Source organism: Rhopilema esculentum, chromosome 4 (assembly GCF_057945365.1).
Source record: "Rhopilema esculentum isolate cy_ngs chromosome 4, ASM5794536v1, whole genome shotgun sequence".
NCBI classification, from domain to species: Eukaryota; Metazoa; Cnidaria; class Scyphozoa; order Rhizostomeae; family Rhizostomatidae; genus Rhopilema; species Rhopilema esculentum.
Genome location: NC_142818.1, coordinates 3,347,299 through 3,369,512, shown reverse-complemented (window position 1 = coordinate 3,369,512; position 22,214 = coordinate 3,347,299). Strand labels below are relative to the sequence as shown.

General features: G+C 36.0%; 1 protein-coding gene and 1 long non-coding RNA gene across 2 annotated transcripts; one reads left to right on the top strand and one right to left on the bottom strand.

Annotated features, from left to right (window-relative positions):
* The first annotated feature begins 878 nt into the window (after window positions 1-878).
* Window positions 879-22,116, top strand: LOC135691040 (flap endonuclease 1). Its single transcript, XM_065208777.2, has 17 exons — window positions 879-1,073; window positions 2,118-2,220; window positions 2,826-2,885; window positions 3,882-3,924; window positions 4,550-4,613; window positions 5,293-5,330; window positions 5,788-5,859; window positions 6,772-6,822; window positions 8,210-8,295; window positions 9,427-9,493; window positions 12,413-12,464; window positions 13,352-13,431; window positions 13,911-13,943; window positions 15,244-15,297; window positions 16,439-16,503; window positions 20,919-21,039; window positions 21,786-22,116. Exons 1-17 carry the CDS (start codon window positions 992-994, stop codon window positions 21,858-21,860), a joined length of 1,146 nt encoding a protein of 381 aa, XP_065064849.2. The 5' UTR covers window positions 879-991; the 3' UTR covers window positions 21,861-22,116.
* On the bottom strand, window positions 7,395-10,291 carry LOC148960309 (uncharacterized). Its single transcript, XR_016144944.1, has 2 exons — window positions 9,328-10,291; window positions 7,395-8,507 (listed from the first exon to the last, which is right to left on the bottom strand). It is a non-coding gene; the product is annotated as an uncharacterized LOC148960309 (long non-coding RNA).
* Window positions 22,117-22,214: the final 98 nt, after the last annotated feature.

The following is a 22,214-nucleotide window of genomic DNA, read 5'->3' as shown; positions in this document are numbered from 1 at the left end:
TTCCATTTCGAGGTACATTATAAGAAATTTATTGTTTCGAATCTTTCGATTTGGTTTATCCTCAGCAATCAAATCTGTTTATCAAAATGTCTGCTTTTTCAAAATAAATAAAGAGGTTGATAAAGGACCAAAGAGCAAAGGTTTTGGTTGGACTGATGAGGAGACTGCTCTACTGCTGAAAGTTGTGCTGGAAAATAAAATTAAAAAAATCCAAGGAGCATCTTATTGAGAAACAATAAAACAAAAATACGAAGACAGATACAATAGCCTTCAATCGCTAAAAACGATCAATTTTTTTCTCCCTTCTGAGGTTGAATAAAGCTTTCTGAGGCCGCTAAAATTTCAATATTGTAGTGAGCACACAAATATGCGCATCTTGGATCCATACGGATCCGATCCCGTGTAAACGCAAATTTTTTCAGATCCGATCCCGTGTAACCATCCCCTCATAAAAGAGTTCGGATCCAAATGGATCCGATAATGTAGGATCCGATCCCCAGGGCCTTAATGCACATTATCTTATCATCTGACCCGTTAAGAGACTCGTATTTCAAATTGCTTTGTAAATTTGTCGAGCGAGAAAGCTGTTTCGATGTTCCCTCACATTCGGACCAAGAAGGGTAGAGGATGGAATGGTTATTCCAGGAACATACACAGCATTGTGTCCATCGCGAAGGCGTTTAGAGACATTTGAAGCACAATTCATTGGAAGCATTTAAGCTATCACTAAATTCTTACATTTAGTATTTTCTTTTTTTGAAATCAGGTGCTAACAGGGGGCTTATTTAGAGAGAGGGCTTAAAAGAGGGGACTTCATAGAGCTTTATAGGTAGTCCCATTTATTTTTCTCGTCTTGGGAAGGAGGCTGAAGCATTTCTGATTAGTGATTTGCGCGCGAAATAAAGAAATTCTTCTTGTGGACTAGCTGATGGTGAAAAGATAGCGTTTCGTGAAGAAAGTTGATTCCCCCAAACGATATTTGATTTCAACCATGGGAATTCATCAGCTCTCAAAGTTATTAGGCGACAATGCTCCTTCTGCAATGAAGGAAAATGAAATAAAGAATTATTTCGGTGAGTTTTGAATTATGTAGTTCACGCGATCGTGTCATCACGACTTGTCATGAAACGTCATGTCATTTTTATGGAAAATCTATGGGTTTCTGTCAAAAATCTTAAATTTCTTGAAATCAAACTGTGAAGTGATTTTACCAACTTACTTGCAGCTGCTGCTTCTTGTCTAGCTGCCTGTCTGGTCTGCTACCAGACTGCAGAGTATGGCAATTGCACGCCAGAGTTATTGTTTCAGAAATGTCCCTGCACACCTGGTAAAGAGTGTGGCATTTTGAAATCTGGGCGTGGTGTGGGTGTGTTCTATTGTTTAGGGCAAATGAAGAATTTTAAGTTTCTTCAGGATCGACATAATCTTGCATTTGTTTGATAGCAAAATAACTGTCACTCATGTAAATTCTCTAACTTTACTCATATTCTCTTCCTAATGGAGTAATCTTTCAAGCTTCAATTTCTTCCATAAAAAATGCAAGGTTTTTAGATTCAGCTTAAAGCAATGACCAATTTCAAGATGTCCTTTTTATTTGTGATTCCTGCACATAATGTTAAGAGGTTGCACTTCCTTCACAATAATTATTCCTTTGTGTGGTACTCAATAGTGTCAATTGTTATAAAAATCGTGTCTGGTAACTTACAATCGGCTTACCATGTACATAAGATAGAGCAAACATAAAAATTATATTGTTAGGGTTAAAAATATTGAAAGAAATAAGTTCTGATGAATGCAAACATTTTTTCGATACTGGAGGACCAAATTAGTCATGTTTATGATACTAGCAGTTTTAATGATGAAATTTTGGTTATTTGTTGCAATACTTGTTATCATTTAAGTGATGCTTATTGCTTACTTTGGTTAGAATAAAAAGTAGATTAACCAAACTTTAATTGTTGTTGAGCACTTTTAAAATAGATTTCTAACATTATTGATGAAATGGTCACTAGCATGGGTCACTAGCATGGATTGTAATGTTCATTTTTCATAATTTGATTATATTGTAAAATAAAATCACTAAAATGATTATATTTCGATAATATTTTGAATTCCAGGAAGGAAAATTGCTATTGATGCCTCTATGAGCATTTATCAGTTTCTTATTGCTGTTCGAGCAGATGGTAGTCAGTTAACTAATGAGCAAGGTGAAACAACAAGGTATGTCAATCTTTATACCATTTCTTAAATGTTTCTGATAATTGGGGTTGATTGAATCAAGCTCAAACTTCTTAGAAATTCAATGGAGACAAATTTATCCATCTCATTAGAGAAATTTCAATCAGAAAATGTCTCGTGTAATTCTAGAAAACATTTAGTAATTGAAATACAGTTTTTTGCGTTGTTTTGACCATTAAACCTTACCTGTAATTCTTATGATATTTTTTTGCTTATTGTGAAATATACTTTAGAATATTTTAGTGATTAGAATACTTCTAAAGACTCAAATGAATTGGCTTATATGCGTCTTTGGAAGAAAGTACCTTTCAGATCAAATCCTGAAAAATCTTTGAACAAAACTTTCAGTGCCCAAGCCTGTGCCAATAGTGCAGTGCTTTATAATTTTTTCTGAACAACTTGTTTGATCATCAGTTCTTGATGCTGTTTATTTTATTGTGAGGTGTTGTTCTGTTCAAAGATTGAAATCCTTTTGGGTACCATTCAAAGGTTCTCTTAATGTTTAAGCATAGTTTTCAGAAAAGCACAAATTGTACTGAGAAAATAAATGACTATCGTCTTTATATTTGATGTTTCATTTTTTTCAGTCATCTAATGGGAATGTTTTATAGAACAATAAGAATGGTGGATAATGGAATCAAACCTTTGTATGTACACTTATTCAATAATCATTTTCTTTAAGAATTGTTAATTCTTTGATGCTATTAAGTAACTTGCTGTGTTGCCAAAGGATTATGCCTAAAATATCAATTCTGCTCTCAATATTTATTTCATATCTGTCAAAGAGATTCCTCAGTACAAATGTTAATGCTTTTCTGTTTAATTGAAAACACTGTATTTTTCTTTTGGGTAGCAGGGTTAAGCCTCTTATTTCTACCTGTTCATTCCATCTCCTCTCTCCTTGGTGTTTACCCTAGCTAGATTCAAGTGCTTTGTGGTATCCTTCTGGCTCTGTTTTGAGTTATCTGTTTTGGTCACTTTTTTTATGTTTTAATCTCAGATACTTTCTTGGTGTACTTCTTTTATTCTCTGCAACACCAATGTCTAGGCCATCCCAATCTCCTTTTACACATTAAATCCTTGAAAGGTATGATGCAAGGCTTTTACTCTCAAAGTGTTTAACCAAAGATTTACATGCTAGGTGGGCATTTTTTATTACAGATAATAGGAATGGGGGAATCCAGCAGATTAATACTATCTGTTCATTCTAATGTTTTCAACTGAAATAAAGAAAACCAGATTGTAGAATCCCAAGAAATCTCCCTTTCAAACAGTCAGTTTCTTCAAATACATTGATACCACTGTCGAACACTGATATACTATCTGTCTGAGCTACAATTGTGTTTTTGTAACTTCCTCTTTTTCTCCTTTCTTTGATACACTTCAAGAATTATTCTGAGACAATATCATTCCACTAGCTCTTACCCTTTTTCTAGTTCATTTGTAGTAAGCTATGTTTCATTTCCAGAGAGTAAATTTTGTCTTACAGCTATTTTTTGTAACAAGCTTTAAGTTTCTTTTATCACATAGGCAATCCAAGATGTTTGGTTTATGTAGGCTAATGTCATAATATCCTCCTAAGTTTCATATGTATATCGTTTAGATATGTCTTTATGTTTATAAGATATTGTTCTTTTTTATAGATATGTTTTTGATGGCAAGCCACCAGAGATGAAATCTGGAGAGGTATTTTATCAAATGAGAACCTCTTTTTTTTATATTCTCGTAGAAATTTACAATGGCAATCAATTACAATACAAAAGCCTAGGAAATGAATAACAACCCTGAGAACCTCTGAATGATCTAATAAAAAATTATGAAGCAAAACTACCCTTTATTTCTCAAGACTGTAAAAACTGATTGTGCACAGTATCTTATTAGTTTTTCATAAGAATCATCACTGGTGTTAATTTTTCTTCAAAGTGAATTTTATAATTGTTATAATTATGATAAGAATTTTTCCCACTGTATAAGGTGTTGACTTGTATGTCTGGTTACCTTTCTATCAAGCAATGAATTCTGGTTGTTTTAGTTGATGCCCCCTACAATATCCAATTGCCGGGAGTTAAAAATGGATTTTATTTCACTTATCTGAAGTGATCAGGGGGTGTACATTAGATGAGAATTTAAAAAGAAAATGTTGTTAAATCAAAGGTTTGCCATATCTGTACCAAATAATGTTTAAAATAGAAAATATAAGTAGTTAAACAGAATTTTTGATGTGGCTCAAGTGTACCTAACAATTGATGAAGTTTTATCATTAATTCAAATTTGTTGTATATAATATGTTTGGAAAATGTTCTTGTTTTAGCTTGCAAAACGGTCAGAAAGAAGAGCTGAAGCCCAGAAACAATTGGAAGCTGCAAATGAAACAGGTATTGCCAAACTTAAAGCCTTACTTCATAAAAACAACATGATATGAGTAATCTTTACAGCAGAAACATTTTTGTGCCATAAAGGATTACTTAATTTGAATTGGTATGAAATCGGACACCATGTCTGATAGTTATATCCAAATGATCTAAAACCAAATTCACCTAAAACAAGATGATCAAAATCCAATTTACCAAAATCTAATTTACTAGAATTACAAAGAATAATCTTTTGAGCTTTAATAAAGTTATTATTTGTCTTTTTACCTTTAAGCACTAATTATATAAGCTTCTATATAGGTATTGCTTGTTAACCAGTGGCCCCCCCCAATATTTTGGAGGACTATGGTCTTTTGTTCTAAATTAATGGGGAAATGAGACATCATCTTATCAAAACAATAGGCTTGACCCCCCTCCCACAATATTTGACCAAGTACACACCCCTGTTGCAAACAGTTCCATTCTTTACTGTCATTTCTATCATAGGAAGCCTTCGTAATTACAAACTGTCATATATGCTACAAAATTATCAAATTAATTAACATCTTCATTTCTTATATCTAAGATAAAAGAATAAATTGAAAGTTTATTTTTAAAATTTATCCATGCAGATATGCTCAATTTTAAATGTAAGGAACATCTGTTTTAGGAATTTGAACTAAATTCCTATTTATCATTTAAGGAGACGCAGAGACAGTTGAAAAGTTTTCAAGGAGACTGGTATGTCTAGAATTTGCAAAAATTTTCCAAGACTGATAAATGCTAAGCATGACTTCCAATCATTTCAGCTATGTGACCCTGTTGTATGCAATGATTTGGCATTAAATGCAGGGCCTACACCATGAATTTGGAAGTTGGGGGGGGCAAGGCTAGCAAAAGTAGGGACCAAGGCTTTTTCCCTTTTACTGCAGCTTTACAACTATTAGCTTCACAAAAAAGTGGGAGGAGCCCCCTGGTGGTGTTGGCCCTGAAATGAATATAGTTGTAGATGATATAAAGGCAACCTGATAACAGTTTTGAGTTGGTTTTCTTGCTTCAGGTAGTTTTGATTGTGTCTGTAGATTCATTACTTTGTATTGAGCCTGTAGCAACAATATTTCATTTTAGGAATGGTCAACGATTTCTTTAATTATTCATCCTCTAGACTACCAAACTTTTTTCTGCTATCTCTTCCCAGGTGAAAGTTACGCCAGTACATAACGAGGAATGCAAAAAATTGCTGACCCTAATGGGTATTCCATATGTGGATGTGAGTAAACGAAAAATAATTTCATTCCTTACCGCAGAAAAGGGGCACTGATAAAATGAAAAATACCCCAAAATTATTCTTCGGGACTTCAAAGGTTTTCAGCATACGTTTTTGACTAAGGACCATGTGATCTGAGCTTCTTCTATTGATAAAGACCCATTTAAAGCGAGCTATGACTTTGATATTGAATAAATCCTCTTTAGTATGGAGTAGAAAGTGTTAATGGTAAGAACATTTTAAAGATTTGTTCATCAGAGCATCTAGTATTTATGTTTTCAAACAGCATGGGACACTTGATCCGCCTTGCACGATATTTTCATAACTTTATCAATCGAAAGGTTCTGTTGTTATTTTCTTAAAGATTTTTTGTGACTTTTGAAATATTGATTAGCAGCATATGATAAACCTGATTATCTAGATGACTCTATAGCTGATATGTTTTGTTCTAAACTTTCTACGTGATAGTCGTTAATGATAAGCTGGCATCGTTTCTCAAACATTGAAGCTTACTTAATTAAGAAGCCTTGTTTAACCCTAGAACAAAGCGCCATTCATTGCTTGCCAAATATACAGTGACCATGGAGATGGGGGGTGAGGCCGGTCAACCGCCCCTGTTGCCTTTTGATAGTAGGGGCAAGGGGGCCAAAGTGCACTTTTCATAGAACTGCCCTTTACACCTTCCGTTTGAAGAAATTATCAAAAGATTGATCTTAAATTTTGACTGTACTGACTTACTCATGACGATATTTCTCAAAACCTATCAGGAAATTTCTTATGCCAAAAATTAGTTGATTTCCAGACTACAGAAGATCGAGTAGCGAGTAGCCTGTGCAGACATTATCGTTCTTGCCCACCTCATTAACGTTTTCTGAATTTTCCATTTTTGAATTCCTCAAACATATTTTGTTACAGGCGCCCTGTGAGGCTGAGGCCCAATGCGCTGAACTTGTAAAAGGTGGAAAGGTATTTATTGCCTCTGTTTTTTATTTGCTGACTCTTAGTTCTCTCTTTATTCTCGCCTTAAGTTTCAACACCTTTTTATGTTTCTAGAATCTATCTGCTGATGATGAATTTGTCTGGAATGTGTGTGGTGAATACTCCTTGGAAGAATTGTGATGCGAGTTCCTTTTTGTTACCCAATTAATGCCATATGGTTGGAATTTTTAAGTTTGATTTTAATTAGGAGCACAAACACAATAAAAGCTGTCTTCAATGCTAAAAAAAACTTCACTTTGAGTCTTTCCATTTTTTGCTACTGCCCCCTAATTAAGCCATCGTTTCTGAGTCTTATACAATAAATTTGAGTCTCCAGCCTTAAAAAAATTTACGAACAATTGATAAAGCATTAGAAAAAAGGTAGCTGTAAGATAGAAAGTTGATTCATCAGCATTTACAGCTATAAGGGCATAGAATAGAGATAGGTTTCACTGTTCTGTGCGGTACCTGTGCTTAAAGGCCTGGGTTCTACTGCAACCAGAATAAATTCTCATCCCCTAGTAGACGTAAGCATGGAGTCTGAAATTATCGCAAGATGCCTCGCAACCACTTGTTGACAATGCAACGAAGAAAAAAACAATCTACAAAAGGGTGTACGTGTAACACAGCCTTTAATAAACCCCTAGATTGTAGAAACCTTGAGTAATCATTGTTTTCCTCTTCATTTTCCTTCTTTTTACCAATCTCAGCATTGTCCTTTTCCTCTTCATGGTCTATAATCCAAGCATTTCTTTTATTTTTATCTTTAAACAATTGACAGTCTTAGTAAGGAAGTAGGATATTTAAATATGCAATAGGTATCCCAATATTTGTAGGTCACTTATAATTCTTTGTACATTTGCATCTTCAGTATCAATCTAATTGGGTCTTTGTTTTAATAAGTTCTTATTTGCATAAAGATTTTACTGTAATAAATTTACTTAACAGGGCCTGAACTGCATATTTTGAAACTTGATACTGAAATCTCGTCGATGGATTTCATAAGAAGCTTTTCGATTTGAAAATTTTCTTTTTTTAACCAGTCTTAACGGTGAATTTCTTTGTTCAAACTCGTTGTTCCAAAATGCCTTTTTTAATTGACTTACTTATGACTTTTATCGCATCATATTTATTTGGCTAAGAGACAATAGATAGCTTTCTTCATTTTTTGATAAACAACAGAACCCTTTTGTTGATAATTTAAAGAAGCTACAACTGAAACTTATGGAAAATATTGTTAGGATAAACTCTCTGGATGCATAACCCTCGTGAACCCATCCGGTCCAGTGCTGTTGCCCGGTCCAGTTTTCCGGAGTGATGACCTTGTTGCTGTAGAATTCTGCTTTTCACCATTTATCGCCTGAAATTCCCATAGGTTTATGCCACGGCCACAGAAGATATGGACTCTCTTACATTCGGGTCGTCGATCGTTCTTCGGCACTTGACATTCAGTGAAGCCCGGTAAGCAGGCTCATTTTCATCTGGAATAACTTTATCTGCTACCCTCCTTGCAACTTTGCACTGAATGTCTGTTATCACCATCTACTCTTCCTTTTTTCAGAAGTGCAGATTAACACCCTTAGAGCATCCATATCAGATATTGTTGTCTTATTCTGTTGTTTCTCTCTAATAAGAGGAGGGTTGAGCTTCCATTTTTTCAGCATATTTTCAACCTTTATTGTCAGGTGTGCAAGGAAAGAAATACAAATAAGTAAAACAGAAGAAGTATTTGCGGAACGTTACTGTATGTCAATAAGTCAGTGAGAGAACATATCAAAGCAATGCCATTCCCCTTCATGCTTTACTCTCAAATTTGCGTATAGCTTTATGCTACTGTAGCAGCAGCAGTTATGCAATCAATTTGCTCTATACCATCCCACTCCATTGATTGTATGACCAATGTTAATAGATTTATAGAGAAAGTATGATCCCTGCTATTGAAACTCCCTGCTAAACGGGACATTCATAAAATGCCGTTTGTTTAATGGTATCCGTTTTGAAAATTGATAATTTCCCATGAAAAGAGATAGGTTCAACCTACCATTGTTTTCTTTGAATTTCATTAGCACATCTGTCTTCTAATTCGAGTAATTATCTGTCACGAAAACAAATCTTAGTCGTTCCCCAAACATTTGAGCTCGCTGATCCTCCCCTAAAGTTACAATACAGCTTGTAGTTTTGGGTATTCCTATACGAATTAGCTTGATAAACAGACTAAACTAAAGTATAATTGAATACAGTATACTATCATTTACCGTAGGGTCTGTTTATCAGGCTATGTATGAGTCACCTTCCCAACCAAAACTGTGCGATTTTGGAAAATAATTTAGAAGTTGATAATTTGTCATAAAAAAGATTCGTTCAACATACCATTGTTTTATTTGAATTTCATTGCACAGTTGTCTAATATATATAGTTTACTATAGTATACTATACTTTACCTTAGTATCGTAGGTACCCTACTTAAGTTTAGTTTAATAAAGTATACTTTACCTTAGTATAGGAGGGTCAGGCTATGTATGAATCAGCTTCTGCAATTTTTGAGATTTGCTTTCTGAAATGCTTATCCCATTTTCCCTTTCCTTTATCCAGGAAAATGCCCATACAAGAGTATCATTTAGACCAGGTTTTGAGCGGTCTGGAGTTATCACAAGAGGAGGTAACTGCTTAATCACCTTTTGTTTAGTATGGCAAGTTCTCCTTTAAGCCCTGGTCAAAATTGGGTGAAATGTTGGATCATGTTGGGTCATCCAACATCATCTATTTCGATGTTGGATGAAATTTGACTGAGGTCAAAAATGTTGGCAACCGTCATCCAACAGTTCTGAAGTGTTAGGTGAAATGTTGGATCATCTGACCACCTCGGCCAACATTGTTGGCTCTGCGCAAGCGCAGTTGGTAAAAGAGCGCCGCAATTCAATCATCGCGTCGTTGTTGTTTTCTCCGGCTGGTTTCGCTCGTTTCAACAATCGCATTTGCTTACAATCAGTTACACTTAAATTTTCGACAATATAACGAAATATAACGAATTCTGTGCGAAAGAAAAAGCGTAAAGCAGCAATGAAGAGCCTGTAACACAGAGTAGCTACAAGAAAGCGCAGGGGACGAATTTAGGCCACGGCCTTGATAGGGGATGCGACGCTCGTCCTGAAAGACCGCGATGACAGTGACAATATCTGAAGAGAAAATAAAAAGAGAAGGCAGTGATTGCCTTTCGTTTTCTTGGATCGAAATGTCGCGAAACTGTGCAGCCTTCAGCGCGAACTTTCACCCAGTCCTTTTTCGATCTACGCGTGAAAATGTTGGGTGAAATGTTTGATGAAATGTTGGATCCTTTGACCACCATCGTTGGGCCACATTCCAACATAAAAGAAAAATGCTAGAATTTCATAATTTTGTCACAGGTCATTGTGTAATTCCATTTCTGACAGTTGGGTTTTCGCAAATTTCGTCAGCCTTAGTTGTCTACAAAAAAGTTTTCCGTAAACTCCTTTCCCGCAGACTCCTTTCCTGCAGACTCCTCTCCCGCAGGCTCCTTTGCCGCAGAACAAAATTGCAAATGATCCTTGATCAATATGCAAAATTCATGAAGAATATATATTTCACAGCCTAAAAAAGAGTCTTAACTGCAAGGTGCATAAATTCTTAAGTTCTTCTTTGCAGAGATTTACTGTATCGCAATAAAACCCTTATGTAGGCCTATGAGCCTTTGCGCGCGTGGTAAATTGTCCAGGCCATGATCCAAACAATGGCAGTAAATGCATTATGCATTATGCAGTCTGAAAATGCATTATGGGATGCTTACGTAGCGCAAAGGCTCATTGTTAGCAATAAGTCTTTAATGACTGAATTGATATCATGTCCTTTTTTCCTAATCGAATAGAAGCAAACTACTTTTGAACCCTCAACGTCCATGATGTCTTCCGCTCTGAAAAACACTGCAGATATAGCTCTTTTGTTTTCCTAAGGACAACCCAAACATGACTATTTTTAACTCGACTTACCAGTATTTACAATATCATTACAAAGTAAGCGGATTTTTAAGATTAATTTATGTATTCCGATTTACTTTGTTTACACTCTTGTTTGTAAGAACACAATTTATAAAAACACTGAAGCTCGATTTTTAATGAATTAAAACAACGTAAGAATATGGCCAGCTTCAGATGGAATATTTGAAGAAAAAACAATATTTTTTTAGAATTTTCTCGCATATTAACAAAATAGAGAAGATTTTATCAGTTAATCAACCGTGCTACTAAACTTGTTAGGCAAAACTGTTACTAATTGGTTTCAGAACGTTTATTTAGTAGTCTTAGCAACATTCTATAGTGTGTGAAATAAAAAAGAAGATAAAAACGATATTAAGAACACATGAGCCTAAAATCACTCAAAAAATGAGATCATCGAGCCTCGGTAAAAATTGTCAGGTTTTTATGAAAAAAGTGTGCATAGCTTTTACAAAATTGAAAGATTTTCATAAAACCAATAAGGTGTATCTCAGGATCATTGATGATGGGGCAGTGGGAGATTGGTGGGGGTTCACAAACCCTACATTTTTCGCATATTTGGAACACAAAAACACTAAGGTATCTTTTTGCAGATATTTTGCGATAAGTTTATACTTTGTATCTGTTAACCTCCTACTTTCTAAGTTGTGACAGATTATTTTTAACGTTTTGTTTATCTTTTGCCGTTTGCCTCGTGTGTTTCCAAAAGAGCAGTCTCTGTGTGTCTGGGTGGCACATGGCAGACAATGAGTTATCCAGTTCCTTATCGCCTTCAAAATCCTATTGCCTTAATGCTATATCGTGCTGCGTCTGCTCTTGGCCTTTAATCTACTTTCCGAGAAAATATTTAACGAATCCTTTCCAGATTTCGAGTGAGGGATTAAGCTTTTTGAGGAGAATTAGAAGATTAGAGTATTTTGCCAAAATTGTTATGACTTGTTTGATGGGGATGCTTTTCACCAATATTAAGAACCTATTTGCGATGGAAATGATAGTCGTGTAGATGCTTTCTAGCTGCAACCCCAGATATTTAAGATAAATAGCAAAGTATAAAATCTACTGTTTTAATGTAACTTTTAATGTTCTTTCCCCTTTTTTATCTTTGCACAAGACAGAAAATCCTCGTACAGAAAATCCTGCTTTTTCAAAATTCAGACTGTTTTTGGGGAGGGCTATCACTTGATGGGGTATAGGGAGATAGTCACGTTTTTTTCAGGGTATATGTGCAGCCACCGCCCCCCCCCCCCCCTAAACTAAAATCATGAAATGACGCCCCTAATCTTGGTTTTTACTCCAAAAACCCATAAGATCTAATTTTCTTACATTAGTTTTTATCTAAAAGGTATATTCTGCTGATAGTATGCCCTAATAGCAAAAGCTTTATAATTCTTAAGTCCACAATTATTTCAAATTGAATCACAAGGTGGCTAATCAGAAAGGAAAGACTTAAATTTGTAGGCTTTTTTATTACGGCGATTTACTCTATTTTCCTGCCACTATCTTTCAAGACATTGAACTGATGTAATGAATATTTCCCGATGTTGTAATGCATGCATTTTCTGTTCTAGTTTATCGACTTGTGCATATTGCTCGGCTGTGATTACTGTAATTCCATTAAAGGTATGAAGGCTTTTTTATTTTAAAATTTTGCAGAGATTCTTTAAACTTGATGTTCTAATTGTTCTTCTGAAGATCTTCAACGTTCCGATTCTAATTTATAAAAACAATGGAATTTAGTTTTTTGATGTGTCTTTTTTCTTTATTGCGTTCTTAATTAGGTATGTATGTTGTTTGGAAATCACCTCTCATTTTCCAATGCTTACAGCAAGTTACGCTCGTTTATTGAGATTTTTCCTGCCAGTTTGACATTCATGAATACAATCAGGTGAAAAATGCATATAAATCTCAAACAGTCGTTATGATCTAGCATTACCTGAGATGAGTCAGATCTGTGTGTGTGTATGTGTGTGTGTTATAACTTTATAACAGGGGGCTAGAGCAAGGGAGCGGGGCTGGGGAAGCGGGGCTGGGGAAGCGGGGCTGGGGAAGCGGGGCTGGGGAAGCGGGGCTGGGGAAGCGGGGCTGGGGAAGCGGGGCTGGGGAAGCGGGGCTGGGGAAGCGGGGCTGGGGAAGCGGGGCTGGGGAAGCGGGGCTGGGGAAGCGGGGCTGGGGAAGCGGGGCTGGGGAAGCGGGGCGAGGGAAGCGGGGCGAGGGGATGGGGCTGGCCCTCTTCCAGGCCTCCTTCAAAAAGCCACCATTTTGTATGTCTTGTTATTGTTTTTGGAGAATGAGAAACCCCCGTACCCTTTCATAGAACTACATTCAACATAATGTCTCCTTATTTTTCCCAGCTCCCTGATGGCGGAACAAAGTGAGTTGATATTGAAGTCCCTTAGCCCCAGATCTAGGCTTTGTGACCACATGTTTTTTCGGGCTTCGTTATGCTTGTAAATTATAACCGCAGTTTAATCTTACCTCATCGTATTTGTATTTTTTATCCAATTAAGGTATTGGCCCAAAGAAAGCGATTACTTTGATCAAGCAACATAAACACATCGAGGAAGTCATTAAAAATTTGGATAAATCTGTAAGTAGATATTAATTTTGAGTCCCGAGCTAAAAAAATTTTATGATGCAGTGAAATGATAAGATTCTTAAACACATGGCCAGTGCTCAAGCTTTGTCCTTTCCATAGTTAAGTCAACAGATATCCAATTTTCTTGTTATATTTCAACGAGATAAATTGTTTTCCAATGGATCAAACGCATTTACGTCTCCTTATGTGTGGTCTTTTATTCTTAAGGCGAGATTCTGTTGTTACATTTCATTTTCTGGTAACTCTCTTATCGAACCTGAGATAGCCCACAACCAAACTATTTGTTCTCATAAACACTTACAAAATACGAAATAAAGTGTTTCCAAAAAATGTGTTTCCTAATTAAGTTTGATAGACCTTAGGCATTGCTGTTAGTCTATCACCAAATATTCGTTAGTTTCGCACGATCTTTGTTAATTTAACCCTTACAGTTAATTTCGTCAAGCTTTAAAGCTTGTTTTGCATTTTAGAAATATCCTATACCAGAGGACTGGAAATTCAAGGTATATGACTCAAATTTTTGCTAACTTGTCAAGATATTTCCTTTTAAAACAGAAAAATATTCAAGACAATGTTAAGTGGTTATCTTCAACCAACCTACACGTCACGTGTTCGCTAACTCGAGCCTTCAAGGGAACGATGGAAATTGTTCGAGTTAACCATTATTCGAATTATTAGGCGTTTGAATATATTTGGAAAACTTCAAGTTATCGGGTTATAGTGAATGTCTAGACAATTTCCGTCGTAAGTGTTGTTTGCGAAGTGTTTTACCGATTCCTATTTTCGTATTGTCCGACAAAATAGCTACATGCCTGCAAAGCCAAGGCGGCCACAATATCCTTGTAGTGTATTTGAAGCAAGAAATATTTGGATTGAAGTATGATATTGCCGCAGACAAAACAGTTGTTTCATAGAGACAGAAAACTAATTCTAGAACTCTGTTAATAACTGAAGAACTCATGTTTCCTGTTTGTTTCCTGCTCGTTCCCTTCCGTTTTAGCAAAAAGTTATGACAAATTATCTACCTTTGATTAGCCACATATGCATTGCTGAATTCTTCATCCTCTACCTCCTTGGGTCCCCTTCTTTTTTAAAAAAATATTATTCTTTTGATTGCTTCTTCAACGAAAATTTCAATGCATGTTCCCCATCAGTGTATACTACACGCTCGTCAGATCATCAAGTTGTAGTACCAAAAGTTCCTTAATGGTTCCTCAAATTTCACTGTACATCAAGTTCCGTAAAAAATTGTACAGAAACAGGAATAACATAGAAATTTTGAATTTTGCCTTCACTTGTGGCTAGAACTCAGGAGCAAAAACACAGAAGGCTATGTATAGAGAAAATCTCACTTTCGGTGTTTTGGCTACAATAAGCCTTAACACTTAATAAAGAGAGGGGCGAGACATAAACTACTCAATGAAGCACTTGACACACGAATAGCAAACAATCTATGCGAGTATTGGCTGCAAATGAATGGAACCGGCTTTTTAGTTCTTGATGCTTGCAGTTATAAAAATTTTTCAAATTGAAAAGTTCCTTAGGGATTTAGTTTTTAGTAGTATGAGTTCTTTAAATATTTCGGCCTTCTACATGTAGGTTCCTTATAAAGTGGTTCCTTTTAAAAAAACGTGAATTTTTTTCTTTGCCAAGCTATGAAAACCTGCATTAATTACGTTTTAACAATAGAATAGGCAAAAGTTAGCGACTGTCAAATATCCTGTGTCTGAAATGTCTTGTTTTTATCCATGTTGAATCGAAACAATGTTGATTTTAATGTTTGCAATTTTTCCCGGTGTTTAGGAATCCAGAGAGCTATTTAAGAATCCGGAAGTCACTCCGGCTGCAGAAATAGAGGTGAGAACATTTGCACTCTATAAAAAAATCATAATCAGTAGTAAATCCCGTCTTTTTCTGCTCATTTTTCCCTGACCAAATACGAAACCAAGTCTAAATAATATCATGATGAATTACTAAGCCGCCGATGGGAATTTTTCTGAATTCGGCTTTTCTTTGATCCCTTCATCTTTTAAGAAATTTATGGTTTATTTAAGAAGAAAGAGTATATATTACGATTTTATCACCAGAACTTGATTAAAGCTATGTCTCCGACTTTAGGAATATTTTGGCAAAAGGCCTCCAGTAAATCCACTCTATGAATAATCTGTTAAAAGTCCAGTTAAAAATCAACTTAGAACCGTCTTGTTCTACACACCATAGCTTGTACAGCTTGGCCTATACAGTGTTGAGCACTGTACCACATGCCAGATAAAACAGTAATTTTCATTCATTATCATTCAATATTGGACATTCATTCAATATTTTCATTCAATATTATTCAGCATGTATAACGATCAATGCATCTTCTGCAATGATATTTAATTAATCTTTAAAAAATCTATTTGTGTTCACCTTTAAATCAAAGACTTTCAAAATTGATAAACATTCGTTTGTAAGACATCCAGCAAATTCATTTATGGTAAGAAAATCGAAAGACCTGTTTTTCTATAAAGGACACTTTTTATTTTTCCTCAATGATCCTATCCACTGCTTTTGAAACTGAATACCATCTCACGTTTTTTGCAATATTTTGATAAAATGCAAACTGCCATTTTTCATGGATTCGGTCTTTCACTACAGTTTCATTGCTTGTGTGACTTAAAGGTTTTCCGTGTTGAGATATATTAGGACCACGGAGGCCCTGTCATTTTAAACTTTGCTCTTTGATCGACTCTCCCTTACCATTGATACACAACGATTTTCATGTTATGCTTTGTTTTTTGAAGACGAAATCTAGTTCATTTACTTTCTCCCTGGAACCATGGTTATCAGAATTGTCGAACGCAATTTATTTGTAGCGGCGAGTTGTTAACGTAACTTATTTCGTTATTTTTCCCCTTAAAAATAAAAAATCGGTTTCTTGAGAATTTTATCAAATCAAATTCCAAAAACGTTTAACCTGTCATAAGTATTTATATCTATGAATCAATTTATGCAGCTTAAATGGTCTGATCCGGATGAAGAGGGTCTCATCAAATTCATGTGCGAAGAGAAAGGGTTCAAGTGAGTGCAACTTCGTTCTACCTATGTATTGAAATGTACCCTCATTCAAATTTTCGTAACATTGCCTGCAATCGTTTCAGTTCACACTATAGGTAAGAATAAAAGAACTCTTTGCGTGGCAATAATATCGTGTGTACATTATGTATGCCACAATAACACGTACAATGTACTCTGCTATGAGGGGGGCGTATATGAGCTTCCTGCTAGAGGAGATTTTTGTCTAATTCTAAAAGAATTACTGAAAGTTCCAGGCATGTTTGTTTACAAAACGTGTTTTGCACAGGCTCTATCTTGATAAAAGTGTTCTGTGATGTTTTGAAGAGAGTACTGCCTCCAAATTTTCCAGTTTTTCTGTTTCTGCCATGGGCTCCGACGCACGTTGGAAAGTGTGGGGGCCAAGAGAGATTTTAACAATCACAACAACAACATTTTAAAAAACACTATTGTTTTGCAAAAAGTGGGGGGGGGGCGATGGCCCCCGGCCTCCCTTCGTCGGGGTCTGTCTGCAGTCCAGTAGTCTTTTGTTTGAGTGTTTCTTTATGAAAAAATTGAGGAATGTTAAATGTATTATTCAAACTACATCATATTAAGCCAAACCACGTATTTCAAATTATTACATGTGAAATATTGCGCACATTCCAGTATCAATGGAGTAATATATTCCCTTGTATACAGGTTTTGAAAATTTAATGACTACAGGAAAACAGGCGAAATTTTTTCACATAGCCAAATGTAATAGAGATTCCCATGACATCACAGGCCCTTACAATTATTATCAAAAATTTTAGAGTTGCTTAACCCCGTTCATCATAGTTCTTCATGTAAAATAAGCACAATATTTTCAGCAGGCATAGCATGAACAGTAGTCATCTCTGTGTAATGTATTTCTTGCTAGATGTTTTAAAGAGTTAATGTCAATGGTCTATTTCGGTTTGAAGTACGAAAACCAAAGTAGACCATTGACTGAAGGAAGTTACTTGAGCGTTATATACAGTGGAACCTCCATATAAGGGACACCAGTGGGACCAATGTTATTGTCCGTTGTAGAGAGGTGCCCGCTGTATGGAGGGGTCATCTTTTGATAACTTTTGTTTTGGGACTCAAATATCTGTCCGTTGCTTTGAGGTGTCCGTTGTATAGAGGTGTCCGTTGATGGAGGTTCCACTGTACACGGTTTGTTATGAGTGTATTGAAATCAAGGAGGAACGAAACCCCGCTATGCTACTTAGAATTCCAATACATCGAGCTACGCTGTGTCTTATGCCGCAGACCCACCCTCTTCCTTCCCACATTCATAAACCCACAAAGACATTCTTTCTGGCCATCCAAATTATTTTTACCACGGCTGCACTCAGCATGATTTTTCTTATCAGCAATTTTGCCTTAACGTGAACCTGTGAAGCCTTTGTACAAATCAACGATTAGTCCCCTGTTTTTTCTTTTTTGCATGGCGAGTGTCGTCATAAGAATTTATCATTTAAGTATCCAAACCAAGCTGCAAATAAGAAATTAATGCACTAAATTTATTTTCATCTAACCTCTAGTATTGGAAAGAACTTTGGGAATCCAATGTCGGCTATTCTGTGGTCCTAGAAATAAATGTTCCTTAAACTCTTGGCAAAATTTCTTCTTGCAAATGAATACAGTATTAAAGATGAAAGATAATTTAGAGGCAGTAGCACCTTCGGGATAATTCTTCTTGTGAAGTTTACTTCTGTTCTACATTCTAAGTTACTTGCTGCGATCTATTTTGATACCCAATGTGTTAGGGTCACACACACCATTGACTTTAAGAAGAATGCGCATTAATGAAGTGTGAGGGAAATTTCATGGCCTAGAAAAAAGGCTTTTGATCTTTCGGTTTTTTGAAAGATATTTTAGTTCAGGCTAAGCCACAAAGGCAGGCCATTTCAGTCATTAGCAGCTGATAGGAATGGCAAACCATCCAGTCCCGCGCTTTCGTATTAAATGTTTATGACCTCAGATACAAACTGAATGTCTCATGATAAACCTAGCAGTTGGCGTATGTATAAAAGTTTACATTTCATCACTGATGTCATACATTTCCAGCTTAGAATTTGACAAATATTTAGCCTTTAGAGGAGGGGTTAGACTGTCGCAAGCGAATTCACCATCACGTATTACGAAGTCATATCGTTTTGATCCAAACCATGTGCAAGGCAAATTGATTTTTTATAAATTTCCCAGCTGTCTGTACCACAATCCAGAAAAGTGTTGATCATAGCTCTGGAAAGTTTCCTCAAGGACCCTCAAGTTTTGGAAACCTTCCTCATAACAGAAAACAAGGAAGGATTTAAGATTGGTACTCTACTGCTTATGCTTAATTTGCGTTCATGGTCTTCAACTGCTAGGCCATGTGTTCTGGGCTCTAACATTTTCTTTCCTTATACAAAAGGTACGGCTACCAAAGCCATAACTAGGCTTGAATTTGGAGTAACTTATGACAATCAACAACCTACTTATCTAAGGCCAGTCTTCTTTTAAGTCCAAGATTCACCCCCCCCCCCCCCTTCCTCTCTCTCTTTTCAACTGTTAGCCAACTTCTGGAAACATGATCTCAAAACGAAATCCCGATTGAAAACGAGTACAATGTTTCTGTTAGAGATTAGACTTAGAGATTTAACTGGAGTAGAATTTGAATATCCTTTTCAACCAAAGAATGCATCCAAGTATGTAAACATCTTATTCATAAACTCTAATATATCTCTTTTTTATAACTTCGCTTAAATATTCTTGTTGCTATGGAAAAACAATATGGCAGACAAGGCAGGGGTCCGGCATTCCATGAGCTAATCTTTTGATCTCAGAAACCCACCGAATCTAATCTTCCTTGCGGCCTATTCCTCTTAAAATATCCTCGCGTGTGCTTCTTTTTTCAACGAGACCTTTTATCTTATCAATCCCCTCATAAGTGTGCCTTTGAGCGGCAAAACAAATGCGATCTGACCCAGACTGAGAAAAAAATTTCAGTTAAATAATAGCGATTGTTTGGAAAAGGTCAAAATAGTGCATATGTTCTCCATATGAACGAGAACAACCTAGATATGATTGGATAAAATAAGTATTTGGGCATTCAGATTGATTCAGAACTTAAGTAGAGAGAACATATAACTTTTGCTATAGGCAAGATTTCCAGAGCAATTGGCATGCTTAAATATGCTAAAAAATATCCCCCATTAGAAATTTTAAAAAGCATGTATACAAGTATAAGTGTAATAGCTTTAGTTTACTCAAATGTTTCTTTTTTTCAAAGCCATTTTCAAGTTTTGTACCACCAAAAGATTGTTTATACAAGTATAGTTGAATCGCATTTCAGAAACTGCTGCTCGGTGTGGGGTTGTTGTGGAGAAACCGACACGGTTCTTAGAATACCTTGCTTTGCGACCTCTTACGGGCAACGTATTTTCACATATCGAGGTGTGAATGTGTGGAATAAACTAAGAACTGAAATAAAAATGCCCCTTCATCGGCTATTGTCAACAATTTACTGAAACAATCTTTGAGTAAACCTCCTCACCCATTTACTGGTTTCTTATGACCTTTTTATTATTCTTCTTTTATCAATTGTTTTACTGTTCTTTTATGTTCAATTCAAACTAAAATCTCTACATAATATTATTGAGTACGTCAAACTGGACACATGACTCGATAGCTCATCGTGAGTTTTTTCGTGTGTCCTTCAGCATTGAAAAATTTCCAGTTATTTTCCTGATCTTACTCATTGTTCTAATTTTAAATTTCTAGTAATTGTATTTTAAATCAGTATATTGTAATTAACTTGTTTGCTTGCTGAAAAAGATTTTGAGTTTGAGTTTTGAGTTTGAAAAATCAAAGGTTGTGAGAGTTCTTGTAAAGCATCATCTTTTTTCATTTCTAACCAGAAAACCTAGTATATTAATTTTCGCTTATCTATGTTATTGAATTGTATGTTGATTAGCTTAGCAGACGAAGGAAACCTAAAGCTAATGACGTAACGTTTTTTCTTGTATAGTGAACGTTAGCTGCTGCCACCATATCCACTGGTCCGTTCAATACCACCATCACTTCAATGCATTACTTTTAACATTGATATATCAAAACCACTAACTGGGAAAGGGGGTTCCTCTTCTCATCCCCTCTTTCATACAACCTTCTTATATCTTCTCTATTGCTTCCTCTCTAGTGCCCCCTCTCTAGTGCCCTCTCTCTAAATCCCCCCCTCTCTAGTGCTCCTCATAATTGCCCCTCTCTAAATCTCTCCATCTCTAGTGCTCCTCTTTAAAGCCCCCTCTGCAAACCCCCCCCTCTCTGGTGCTCCCCTTTCGTAGTGGCGCTTAGTCGAGGGTAGTTAAAATTATATCTCCTTTGATCATGTTTTTTAATTACTGCATGTGTTTCTACGTTCTATCTTTCAGTGAAGATCGCATTCGGAATGGATCTAAAAAGCTTGGAAAAGCGCGACATTCTTCAACCCAAGGGCGCTTAGACAGTTTCTTTAAAGTCATTCCTTCATCGACTCCCCCAGTGAAGAGGAAGGTATCTAAAATTGACAATCTTTTTCCAACCTTCGCACGTCCTTTACTTTGTTGAATGGCAAAATACCTTATATGTTTTATAGGTTGATGTCACATTTATGACCATTAAAGCAATAGTCTTCAATGAAGGTCTCCCCCGGGGGGATTCTCCCCCGGGGGGATACTTGTTCCCGTGTCTCTATTGAAAAATAAAAAAGTGTTCTCTTATTCCCTTAAACTAGTTAACATAAGCCTTTGCGAGCGTGGCAAATTGTCCAGGCGACGATCCAAACAATGGCAGTAAAATTCTACGGATTGATCAAAATTGATTTCAGACTGTCTGAAAATGCATTATGGGATGCTTGCGTAGCGCAATGGCTCATTGTTATAGCAATATGTCTTTGAATGAGGCTAGTGTCAATAAACAACTTTTAGTGAACCTATCAGAACAATTCTAAGATCCTCCATCGAGGAACACCTAATAACAGACAACTCCCAATAACATACAACTCTTAGTCAGTGTCTCCCCTACCCCTGAACATTGTTAGATTCTGACTAGTAAATAGAGACAAGTGATTTGGGAATGGAAACGATGTATAAGATGTTTAGTGAAATGTTCATTTTCCTTTCCAACGATATCTAATGGGGAGGGGGATATGTTCTCTTATATAAAAGGAATAATATATATATGCAAACTTGATGCTTCAACTAGTTTTCTCAGCCATTAATTGCTACGGGCAAAAATATTTATATTTGCTTCGTTTCCAGCAAAACGACAAAGCGAGCAAGGGACCAGCATCAAAAAAGGCAAAAGGGGCTGGTGGGAAATTCGGAAGGAGATGATTTCGTTAAGGAGTATCAACCGATAGCAAATGGAACCAGTATGCAGACGTATACGAAGGTGGGACTTGCCGAAGTAACATCTAACTACCATCTTTATTGACTAACAAGGCAGACTCTGCAACATTGCAATTACAAAATGTCGGTAACACGTTTATTTTAGCTTTTTATGTTTGTTCTTTTCACAAAATACTGTGAAGTATCCGTGAGAATTCTGTACCCCTGTATTTTCATTGGATCCAATCACGATTTAACGTCACTCAGTTTTTTTCAATTTTTCCTTAAATCTAAAATTTCAAACATTCTCTATGTTTTATCGTTTACTTTTCGTTGAATGGTATGATTTCCATCTTCTCT

Excerpts from the sequence above, each read along its gene's own strand:
- LOC135691040 (XM_065208777.2), top strand. The coding sequence starts at position 992 with ATGGGAATTCATCAGCTCTCAAAGTTATTAGGCGACAATGCTCCTTCT. Across the intron at positions 9,494-12,412 it reads TGGAGTTATCACAAGAGGAG|TTTATCGACTTGTGCATATT; the intron begins GTAACTGCTTAA and ends TTTCTGTTCTAG. Across the intron at positions 16,504-20,918 it reads TGCGAAGAGAAAGGGTTCAA|TGAAGATCGCATTCGGAATG; the intron begins GTGAGTGCAACT and ends TCTATCTTTCAG.